Genomic DNA, 12,235 nt, shown 5'->3' on the forward strand with positions numbered 1-12,235 from the left:
CACGGGAATACACCAGCAGGATGAATATGTCAAACACACCGCGGTCCTTTTTCTGCTTCACCTGCGCGTGCGTAGAATGTAGGTAAAGCGCAGGTCCGCCCCCGCGACCCGCTTCTAGGGGAAGCTGGGCTCTTTTAAATGCAGTGCGTAATTGCAGCTGAGAATGTGTTGAATTCTTCAAATGCACGAAAATGGAATTTCCCTTCGATGTCGCCGACATCCTTCCGTTTAAAGTGAATGTTGTTGAAAGTGACTTCGTTGTGAAAGATGCAGCTACGGTGCAGCCTTTGAAATTGCAAGAGGACGAGAGCTTTCGATCGAGTAGCTTGTGTTTTAGAGACCGTGTAGATTTCCTAATCCTTCCGGACTCCCTGTAAGTAAATGCAGAGCTGGTGTTTTGACAGACAGGTTCGTTTGTTCGTAACCCACTTGTTTTAGCAGCAGCAACCTGGAAAAACTGGGCCACGTGATAAATGTTTTCGGAGAGCGCTCTGCAGCGGTGAGTTACTTTGACGAGCCGACAGGATGTGTTTGTTAGAAGCCTGCATCTGCATGCAAAGTGACACGGACATGGCCAGAATCACTGTTCTTCATTAGTTGCATCCACAATTTGCTCGTTACATTTTCCTCTGGACGTTCAAGTAAGGGAACTGGTGTTATACTTTCCAGGCCCAGTATCTACCAGCACCTATCACTTCTGCAGAGAAATTGGCGAATTCTCGTCACAGGCTGTACATACTTGTCAACCATGATGAAAGCGGGTGAGTTTGAATTTAGTTTGATTGATTGTTACAATATGCAGGTATCTGACAGCATGATCTTGTAGCCAGAATGGAAAAACACACTGCCACATTATCAGTGTGCAAACTTTCGCCTTGTGTTTGCTGCTTCCGATAACGCTTTACCACTCCGGCAACAAACATCTATTATGACTATACACACATGTCCTTGACCAGGCGTGTTTTGTTTTCAATACAAAAGCTGTAACAGGAAGGCTGGAAGGATCGAGTGGGGAGGTTTTGTTATGGGGAGGCATGAGGTCAGCCTGGTGACCTGCAGACAGCGTTTTGTGCTATTATAGCGCTTTTATGATGATGCATAGCGGACAATATTTTTCTTCTTACTAGGCCTTTCTAGCTATTTAAACTGCGGAATGTTCAAGCATATCCAGGAACCCGTGGTATTGGGTCAGGCGTGTTTTTATTAATGGCCAAAAGGCAGCGGTTGATCCCGAATCAGAAGTGAGCGGGTGCGTTGCAAAAAAAATTGGGGAGGGGAGGGGGGTCATTATTACAGCATTACATTATTATTGTTACATTGTCGCAGCCTTGCGCACCATTGCCGACATGCCTCTAAAGCCGAAATGACAAAATGCTCCTCTCTACAGAATGCACAGGGAAAGAAAAGCAGGGGGCGTCGTCATACATATATTTAGTTATTTTTACCCTTCACGCATACACAACGGGAGTGTATACAGGACATGTTAGAGGGCTGTTTAGGAGAGTCTAGACAAATCGCTGCGTGTTTAAAGACCAGCATTTTTGAGAACGTGTTTAGGCTTTGTGGTGTATGAAACACATAGCTTCGGTTACCCTGGATTTCTTTATTTTTCCTGGCAAGGGTTGAGGTTGGCATTCAGCGTTCATTTCCTAGAAACAACTCATGATTTGCAATTTTGAGAAAAGCAAAGGCAGTAAAATTACATATCCACAAAAAGTGCCAGCAGGGGACAGTAGTGTTCGATGAATCTGATACGGCTTCTGCTGAACATGATGGTAGATTTTGTACTTGATAGCGATGCAGAGTAAGTTGAGGCAGCCTTATTTCTAGGTAGCATTAGGTCGTTGGTTTGTTGAGCAATGCACTTCAAACACTTAGTCAAACCTCGATATAACGAAACGCTATATAACGAAATTCACGATACAGTGAAATAATTTGTATTTCGTGCCGCAATTCCCTGCCATATTTCGTCAGGCTTGATACAACGAAATACCTGCTACAAGGAAAGGGAGAGGGTTTCCCTGTGAGTTTTGTTACATCAAAGTTCGACTATGATGTGCTTAGTCAACAGATTCAATAACCATGTAGTGTTGTTAACTGATTCCTGATCCAAGTGCTACTGGTGTTATTGCAGGAAAAGCATTGTGGTAGGGATACTCAAAGTAGGACACAAAGAATTGTTCTTGTCCTCGGGCGAAGAAGGGTCCTCACCTCGCTGCCTCACTCCCTTGTGTGTGCTCGACTTTTACGTGAACGAGCAGCAGCAACGGTGTGGCCATGGACGCTTCCTCTTCGATGCAATGTTGCAAGTATGTGCAGTTCATGTCAATGAAGGAAACGCAAAGCAACGGTGATGAAAAGCTTGGATGCATCAGCCAGATGACAATATAACAGTCTGCAATCTGTGCATGAGAGAGCTTTAAATTTTTGTATGGTAGCTTTTTACCCAATGTTGCATGCTTGTTCAAATTATAATTCAAATATTCATATGTGCCAATAACACATGCAAGCTTGTGCTCCGCTTTGTGCAAATTCCTGAAAGGTGCATATGCATTGTTTGATCAAGAGAGTAAAGCACGTCCAAATTTGGAGCTACCAAAATCCTTCCACAATGTCAGTAATCAAAATGTAGTAGCATTGGGGTGGGGGGAGATCAACATTGCTTCCAGTACTACGTGTCTGATATTTCCAGTGCAGGTCCAGGTGGACGAAATCATCAACGATTCTACCCTGCAGCACGTAGAACATGTTGCATGACTCACCAAATTCTAAATTTACTCCGAATTATTCGTCAGACTGGTGCTTATCATGCAGTCAAATCAAAACTGGCGCTCTCGTGACAAACTGTCGCTGATGAAGATGAGGTTGATTTCTTAGGCAATTTGAGGTCTTGTTTGTATCTGTCCCTTCTATGTTGTTCCAGACTCAGAACACCAGTTCCTCTTGTTAAACTGTCGCTGTTCATTCATCTCATCTGAAAGCAAAGAATCATTGTTTTTGTGTGTAAACTTTCCAAATCGAGTTTTCTGGTGTGGGGAAATATGCCTTGAATATCGAGAGCTCTGTTATAGGTACCATAGTGTGGTTGTTCCTACATTCCACCATGTAGGACATGTCTTTCTCATGACATGCGCAAGGCATGACCTGTCACTTCTATGTACTTCTCATACTAATAGATCAATATTTTACCAGCCTCACCCGATCAAAGCCCCCACAGATTTCGACGGTGAGAAGAATAAAAGCGCACATTGGTAAAATATTTGAAGCAGATTAATAAATAATCTTTGCGCTTCGGCCATTATATCGATGCAACGGATTGCTCTTGTCAGTCATACAGCTTCTGCTTATGCCGCATAGACATCCTCTGGGTTTTCAATGTCATCGCCTTGTCCCGTGGAATATTGTTTGGAGAAACTCTCTTTACACGCAGGCGGAAGGAGGCATGCATGCCGCAAAGCTTGCCATCGACCAGCCCTCCCCCAAGCTAATATCTTTCCTCGAGAAGCACTTCGCTCTACGGGATGCACTCCCACAGAGTAACAAGTTCCTGGTCTTCAGGACGTTTTTCACCCTCTGTCCAGGTAAAATTCCTCGCTCATCAACTCTGAAGTATTGGAAATTCAGAAGTGCAAAAATTTCTTATCTCTCTAACAAGAATTTAGGCATGGATTATTGCATACACATGCCAGTAGGGCATCATTGCATATTTAGACAACTGAAGAGTGGGAATGGTGTATATTTTGTTGTAGCGGCTCAGTCTTGGGTGAAGAGGGAAGACAATTTACAATGCCCAGTGCAGCAGCAGATGATGACTAAATGAATAATAGGGAATGAAGCACTCAGAAAAAAATTGATAAAGACTAGTTAGTCTTCATCAATATTTTTTTTTCTGATAGCACTTTGTTCCCTGCTATTTATTGGGTTCAAAGATTACAGAAGCACCACACTGAAGCAAGGGCAGATCCAGGATTTTTCTGAAGGGGCCCAGCCTTGTACAGCATGCTACGTGCACTACCTAGGGTTAAATGAAGCAGTATGTTAAGACAGAAATTTAGAGGGGGGTCAGGAAGACATCCAAACCTTCCCCCCCCCCCCCCCCCCCCCCCTCTCTCTCTCTCTAGATTCATGCCTGTACTGAAGCATTATAGGTTAACCTACCTACCTATCACTGCCAAATGGCTCCAGATTTCTGTAGTCCGCTCTGCTTATACAGTACCAGCTAATGGTGATATTTTTCCATATCAGAACCACAGAGGACACAGGACTACTCAACTGGTGCAAAGATCAGGTCCAGAGACAAGGTGGGAAAGCCTTTAATCTTGCATTGCTGTTCATTCAAGGCCCCACTGTGGGGTCTGCAGCAGCAGTACAATAATGTACATATGAGAAGAACCTGTTTTTGGACTGTACTCTTGAATCGTAGCTCTATTAATTCCAGTTATAATGACACAAGCTTTTATTTCCATTCAGGAACGTCAAACACCAAGGTGCAATAGGACTCATTCATTGGACTCCTCATCAGTTGGCAGGTGGGTAGTAACTTCAGTTGATTTGCATAGTTATTTGCAATTCAAGCCAGTATGACTTTAGAGATAGCCCATAATTTAAGGTCAACGAATGTTGATAGAGGGGTGTTGGAGACGTTGGTGCAGTAGGCGCATTGTGATAAGAGGTGAGGTGTGGGTAGTACATAGCAGGTTTGCTTGGTGAGAATGTTTTACCAAAACTGTAACACTGTGTTCTGTTCTGCCACGTAGACTTTTTAGACTTTTTGACTTGTGACTTTGGTAAAAAAAAGTATACGTATATTTGCGTGTTTGTAGTTGTGAAGCAATCAGCATGACCCGGGTGCTGGCAATTTGATCATTTCAGCTGTTTGGCCTGGTGGAGCTCCGAATGTGGCTGGGAGCAGGCGCACACACCAAAATCAAAAGTCTGTCACTCTCACTGTGAGTGTCGCTGCTTCTGTATATCGCTTTTGTATAGTATTCATACATTCGTGTCTATCAAGTTCCGCTAATGCTTTCCTGCTCAAAATGACTAACTTAGACAGGCCAGACCCGAAGAAAGGCATAGAGTCGATGCAGGCTCCATCTAGGGTAGACACAAACACATAAGGCCTCTGTATGGCTAACAAATTGCTTGAAACAGTTCTTGGTAGAATATGGCTTTGTACCCATCAGCTCATTCTTGCTGCTTAAATGTACATCGAGCAGAAACTGCGGCTTCGGTTCTTCCATCGTCCCATGCTCCAACCAAGCAATATCCCCTGCAGGGATAGATAGCAGAGCTATAGAAAGTTCAAAAAAAGGTTACAATGATGTTCTTTTAGGTGTTCTTTCCCATGAGGCCAAGCAGTAGGCACTCTCGAAACGCGAAAGATTTGCCCACACTCTCACATACCGCCACTGACATTGGCCAAGCTCTCTGTATGCCACAGAACATAGCGTGCAATATTTTAGCCATCCTTAAACCACACACACTTATACATGTATAGCGTACATGGTGCTCAAAATCGAACTAAAGGGCCAACCGAAGACTGTCATAGATTCACATTCATGTGTGCTGAGTGAAATGCATTACAAATGAGATATATACTGGTTGGTAACTGATAGCCTTGTACTGGTTACAGGGACTACATCACAGTCTCCTGTCTCCAGGATAGAGTACAGGTAAGAGTTAATAAAATTTATTTCATAGGCTTTTGTTGTGTCACTATAATTATACGTCGGCATATTATTTCAGACAAGTGCAGTTACCTTGATATTTGACATCAGTGAAACTACAGTTCAGAAATACTATTTTTTTTCCCGAACTTCTTGTCAAAACTGATGGTTACATGTTATATCTGTTTCACTGTCCCTAACTGATGACGCTGTGCAAAAGCCAGTGTGGCCCCCAACCTAACACAATTAACCCACAGACAAGGTAAAAAAAAATGAATGTTGTGACAAGGAAGTAAACATCTGAAGCCAGACTCATCTGGCACCATTTGCATAGAAATTGTGCGAGAAAAATAAATATAAGGAACTTCCTGTTGCACATCTTTGCAAGTGCTTTAAGCCTGTGCTGCAGCCCTAAACTTCGCTAACTCCCAGCTCGTGTAAACGCACTGTCAAAGCTGTGGCTAAAGGTGGTTTTAGTGTCCATATGGTTTGTAGCCTTTTTCTTTGGGTACTTCCATCTGTCAGGTAGGAATTCATTGTGCCGTGAGCATCTGCCATGGAGAGGATTCACTGTAACGTGAACCATAGCTGTAAAAATAGAATGTAAGGGATAACACCACTTAGCATGTTGAGGGTGACACGCAACGTGGTATGTGGACAGTTCGTAAATACATTTAGTGTTTATTAACAACATGTGTAGCAACTCCTTCAGATAAAACTACTCAAGTTACACATTGCTATATGAGGCGGTAGGAAAATATGGGACGTCCTGGGTCACCAAATGTGGAAGGAAGGTGAACGGGCCGTGGCTCACTCCAAGACGACATCTTCCGCCAAGCTCTCGAAATAATGAAGATGTGGTAGCCGGAGTAGCAACAGCTACAAACGTTTAATGATGATGAGACGTATTTACAGGAATGCATAATTATTTGGGATGGTAAAGTGCTGAATAGGTCGTCGCGCAACGTTCTGCAGCAGCGTATGAATGACGACAGACAATTATGACTTGGCGCACCGCCGTTAAATACTACGGTGACGCCACTATTGACGGTGAGCATGTTAGCCGATGATGACAGTGACGCTGACATACCCCAGGGGAAGTGGCTTTGTACGGTGTTTACCACCAAGTATACCGTGGAATTTTTTTACGTACACTTCAAGTGCCTGCACTTTGCCCCATCTGTTTTCTGTAGAGCAAGCGTTCCTATGGATATTAAACCACGCAATAACTGCAGGTACAGGCTTAGCGGGCACACTCACGACTGCTCGTCCATGTGGAATGTCTTTGGCTTGGAACCTCCCGGTGATCGTCGTGCATCCTACCCCAGCCGCTCAAACGCCCCTACAGCCTCTCTTCGAGATTGAGTCTCACTTTATGTCACACCTCTCACTTACCTTATTGTTTCATTTTTTTTAATTACATTTTTACAGATATTACTAATATATTCATGTTGCCCTAACCACAGAGATTAGAAGCATTTAAATTGTGCTTTTTGATGCGAGCATCTAAAGGATGAGTGCTTTTTTGCACAAATAAATGGTTAGAAACATTTATTCACCTTATTTCTTCATGACCTCGAGGTGTACTTCACAGATACTATCCTGTATTTCCAAAGTTTTCATTTGAAGCAATGACTTCTTTGCAATTGCTGATACGCACGTGTCCATGACCTCGGAAGAGCAATGGATGCAGAAACTTGCGCGGCGGATTCAGACGGAGTGCATTTCTCACAAACCCTAGTATACACTGGCAGTAGCTCAACGGCTGGCTTTGTGGTTGTGTGCTGTACGCATTGGTTTGCTTTAGCTTACCACAACTGCCCTATAGTTAAAAAGTACATCATACTTTATAGAATACTTTCAGTGTCTCAGAAATTTGATCGGCGTTGAGCGAATGAATCTCTGAAGAAAATGCAGCGGAGATGTTACCTTGCACAACGCACTGTGATAGAAAGCAAGTGTCACAATTTGAGAACCTGCATGGTTTGCACTATTTCACAAAGTATAGCCCTATCGAAGGCTGCTGTTGATTACTTTGTAAACAAAGTAATCTCCGTCAGTTCCCCGTCACAAAGTCCCCACAAAGCTCCCCGTCAGTAAACAGTTCCCCGCGGGGCATGGAACATGTTATGGCTGTTCCGGTGTGGGGGAGCAGGTTTGCTCTTGTTTTGCATGGTTCATGTGGTCGTCGTGAGGTCTTAACTACATCATCTATTCTTTTGTGTTCTACAGTACACACATTGATAGGGGAGCTAGCATGACATCCTCACAGAATGTTCTAGCTGAACAAAAAGCAAGAAGCTGCTCACAAGGTGGAAGTTCCACCGTGCCTTATGTGGAGCATTCGCAAGGCGCTGGAATGTCAGAAGTGGCATACTGCACACATAGAAGACCCCGTCTGCCCTGTCGTCTGCTATGGAATATCTTGTGACACAGTTTGCATGGTTAAAGGAGAACAAAAACGCAAGTTGTGCGCTCACATGGCAGCAGAAAGCTGCAACGTTTCTGTTCATCTTCCACTTTAGTATTCTAGGCAGAGAGTTGTACCGAAAATGTTATTGGTTTAGTTCGGGTTCGGCCATAGGGCTTCTGTTCCGGTTCAGCTCCAGAAGGCAACCATAGCAGTTCAAACCGGTTAATTCGAAACTGTTCGGTTCACAAACCGGTTCAATAATATGAATCTGCCTCCTTCGGAATGTCACTGTCACAAACCGAACTGTTCAAACACAGCGCGGAAAGGAGAAACCTCAGAAGGAAAATTCCGAACATTCCAATGCCTCAGACTCCCTTTTGTAGGCACAAATTCCTCCCGACCCTAATCGTGAGTACCATCCTTCACAGCGGAAACAGGATGTTGATTGCGCCCTTTGTTTTCGTGATTCGGAAGCCTGCTTTTGTGTTCCTCCTTGCCTCTTTCTTTCACTGTATCGAGGCAGCGGCTGAAAAGTATTTAGTGTTAGCGGGAGTTAACATATTTGCCCCTATGTGCCGGGGAATCCAAATTATTTCGCTGTATCGTGAATTTCATTGTATCGGGTTTCGTTGTAATGAGGTTTGGCTGTACAGTCAAACTCCTTTATAGCGAACACCTTTTTAACGAAAATACCACTACAGCAAATTTTTTTGCGGTCCCGCTGGAGCCCTATAGGTCCAATAATGTACATCCTTTTTAATGAAAATACCTTTACTGCAAATTTTTTTTGCTGTCCCCTGAGTTTTGTTGTAAAGGAGTTTGACTGTATTTTCATTTGTGCACATGGATTACCATATGTGCACATGACTGTGAGGACAAAACGTGAAATGCAGTACCCACTCTGTGACATTTAGCCCCATGTAATTTGGGTAGGTGTGAACCGTTATTTGAACCAGTTACCGAAGTTTTTTTTAACTGTTCAGTTCCGGTTCAGCTCCAAAATGGTGCCAATAGTATAGGTTCGGCTAAAAATAACGGTTTTTGGTTCAGTCTCTGGTTCGGTTGGACTCTCTGATTCTGGGAATGTCGCTTGTATAAACACAATGTCACAAGGTTCTTCTCTTTTCTTTTTTTTTTCCCCCATTTTCGGGCACAATTGCATGCTGGTGTAAGAACTGGACTCCGTATCTTGTGTGACGTAGCTGACCGTGCATAACTGTGTCACGTATTCCCGCTGCGAGAAGAGCCGGCGCAACATCCCCCTTTTCGTCTTTCTCGATTTTCTGCTTCCCTTTGGAGCCGAACCACCTCGTGCCGCTCGTGGTCCTCTTCACGCAGCATTTGCCTGTGTGCACGGAATAGAAAATAAGAAACCTAGTATCACGATGTGGACAAAACGTGTCTAAGGGTCACAGCCCCGGAGAAGATAAGTGAGATACGGAGACAAAATGAAGCAGCCATCTGTCCCTCCATTTATGCTGCCAAGTAGCTAAGTTTGTCTCTACAATTTCTGCACGTGCTTATCTGTGATTATACGTATCTGTATCCGTGTGCTTAGGTGGGGGAAACAAGCAGAGAGTACAGCACTAGGCAGCATTGTGCTGTGAGAATATTCTTTGTGTAGCTTTTTGGAGTTTGTCCAACACTATTGAATACAGGTAAAAAGAAGCCGAAGCTCTTTGGCTGCATGTAGTGCGTGGGTTTATGACTCAAACATGCCATACGAGCTCTGGCAACACCCGAGGCTCCCACCGTGACAGGAGGGCATCACGTTCTACGTAACCTGATGCCACCTACTTAAACATTGCCTATCTAGATAGATTTCATGACATTTTTCTGAATTATGTCAGGTTTAATTACATTTGTCACAGTTTCTGCTCAATGATATCGCCACAACTCATTCGCCGATGAAATGCCTACTCTCACCTCCACGGTCTGCACAGAGTAATAATTTTATTCTTGCATAAAGCCACTTCATACTGTGCAGCACAAGATTAGTTCATAACTTGCGGTCACTACGCGGATTCTTTGACGAGTATACTCATGATAGGGTCGATGCAACAGATGTCGTACTGTTTGTTTTGAATTCATGACAGTTGGCAAGTAGCTTTTATGTGACAACGTTAGTATGGCCTATCACAGCTTATCCGCACGAAAATACAGTTACTGTTGTTAATTTTCAGAATATTCGATGTTCTTGCAACCTGTTTAATAACATCTAAGTTTTTAAATGGACATAAATTTTACTGAGTGAAGCCCCCGAGACAAGGGGGTTTCACTCAGTTGAATGTTCCACCATCTAGCCTGCGCCGTCACCCTTATTCGTAAATTTTCGTTGGCTAGCAAGCGGGCGGCATCGATATCATGGATTATACGTGTAATGTGTAATTCGTGTAATGTCATTACAAACTGGCACGACTTTCATAGATAATGCCATTCGTTCTGCCCGTGTGGCACTGCTGTATATTATATATACAAATGGAGAATAGCCAAAGCTCTGTAGCTGCATCGTGTCAGGCAAGATCATGTCACTTCCCTGCGCCGGGCTGAAGCTCTCCAAGTAGAGCGAATCAGCTGTCCTCGGCTGAGAATGCACGATCAGATTACACTTGCTTTTCTAACCAGTTTTGTTGCAAAGATTCATTCATTCACATAACCCACACTACTGTACCCCAACAAAGCACTTCAAGGACTCAGGTTGTTCCCCTAGGTTGTAACAGCATAGTTAGATTTATCCACGCAAGCTATTGACTTATATAATAACCCGTAAAGCCTTTAACACATGGTCTCTAAGCCTCTAAATACCATGCCAGTGATGAGGACTGTGCCCAGAATAAGAGTTTGTTTGACATATTGTTGCTCTATATATAAATGTGTTATAAATTGTAAATAAATATAAATTGTTCAAAATATAAATACTGTTGCTCTCGTCCAGACACCCCTCCCGTAACATTTTCATACTGGCTCTCTGGATCTTCAGCCTTTCTATGCTATAGCTATATACAGGGTGGGTGCTCTAAAAGGTCAGTCACATTTTTGTGCAAGACGTGATACCTCCTTGACGCGTACTTCTATCACTGTGAGGCAGCAGAAGCCTGTCTGTCAAGTAGGCATTGCATCACGTGCAGAAATGTGACTGACCTTTTATAGCACCCACTCCGTATATTTAGTTCTTTACATGGTTTTCTAAAAGTGGTAGCTAACGTGTTAGTGCAACAATAGTGTTGTATGTTCTGCACAATATGGCTATTGAACAGCAGATCGACTGTACTGCCCCAGTCACACAAGGCACTTGAATGGTGAATGGTGCAGAACTGCATTTGGCGACTGCTGCCGCACAGGGACAGAGTGAAAACAAAATGGAAGCATCTCCTCCGCATCTGAGGAGAGCAGGTCTCTGTGAAGCTGTACGTGTGTGGCAGAAAATTTTGGAGAGGTTTAGTATTGTGGCAGAGCATTACACAGGCAACCAAATGCATCAAACAAAATGGGATAGCTTCCGGAAATGCAAGATCAGTCATACCAACAGTTCGTGCATCGCAAGACTTTGTGTTTAATAGTCAACACATTTATCAGAGCCTTTTCAACATGACTGAGTGGCTGTTCAGTAAATTTCAGAAGCCCTTTAAACAGCATTGTTTTCCCAGAACTGACAAAATAAAAGCCTGCAAATACTTACATGGCCAAATGCTTCATTGCCGCTTGAATGCCATATCCTGTCTTGGCACTGGCTTCAAAGTATGAGATAGACATTGTGGGGGAGGAAAGCTTCTGTAATGGTGTGTAAACCAAACAAAGCAAATAGTGAGATATATCTCCCATGTACCATAAATGCAGTAAGAAGATAATGTTTTGTTGTTTTTGTTGGAAGGTGACAGGTGGAGTGAACTCGGTTGAACTTGTGGGTGAGAAGGTTTAATACATTTCAACAGTCTCTAATCAGGAAGCTAAAATTATGTTCACAGCTAAATTAATGCAGACGTAGCAGAAAGCCAGTCTGTAGATCTGTGTGGTGCAGACTAAGCTCATCTAACATGTGGCATGGACAAGGGAACCATGACATGAGATAGGAAAGCTTGTCCCATACACGTGAGAAGGAGGAGGGTAATGTGCTTCCCCAACTCGTTCTAAACAGCAAAGGTTGCTCCCATAGAAG

At 43.4% G+C, this 12,235-nt stretch overlaps 2 protein-coding genes across 5 annotated transcripts in view; one reads left to right on the plus strand and one right to left on the minus strand.

Moving 5' to 3' along the window:
• LOC135368719 (alpha-tubulin N-acetyltransferase 1-like) lies at positions 1-7,220 on the plus strand. Of its 2 annotated transcripts, none has more exons than XM_064602180.1 (10): positions 1-373; positions 439-499; positions 670-761; positions 2,135-2,309; positions 3,431-3,581; positions 4,246-4,301; positions 4,471-4,529; positions 4,873-4,949; positions 5,633-5,672; positions 6,902-7,220. In XM_064602180.1, exons 1-10 carry the CDS (start codon positions 192-194, stop codon positions 7,029-7,031), a joined length of 1,023 nt encoding a protein of 340 aa, XP_064458250.1. In that variant the 5' UTR covers positions 1-191; the 3' UTR covers positions 7,032-7,220. The 2 variants fall into 2 exon arrangements, with proteins under 2 accessions (XP_064458250.1, XP_064458251.1); XM_064602181.1 differs by having other exon boundaries at positions 4-373; positions 442-499.
• LOC135368717 (EF-hand calcium-binding domain-containing protein 4B-like) overlaps positions 4,298-12,235 on the minus strand; it is a 24,076-nt gene continuing 16,138 nt past the window's right edge. Inside the window, exons 12-14 of one of the 3 annotated variants that reach the window (XM_064602178.1) lie at positions 11,759-11,850; positions 9,287-9,424; positions 5,180-5,269 (exon numbers count right to left, since the gene is read on the minus strand). In XM_064602178.1, the coding sequence (XP_064458248.1) occupies positions 9,301-9,424; positions 11,759-11,850 (216 nt within the window). In that variant the 3' untranslated portion in view covers positions 5,180-5,269; positions 9,287-9,300. Of the gene's footprint in view, positions 5,270-9,188; positions 9,425-11,758; positions 11,851-12,235 lie in introns of those variants that run through there. The other 2 variants (XM_064602179.1, XM_064602177.1) reach the window with 2 other exon arrangements.

This window comes from Ornithodoros turicata, chromosome 9 (assembly GCF_037126465.1).
Source record: "Ornithodoros turicata isolate Travis chromosome 9, ASM3712646v1, whole genome shotgun sequence".
NCBI lineage: Eukaryota > Metazoa > Arthropoda > Arachnida > Ixodida > Argasidae > Ornithodoros > Ornithodoros turicata.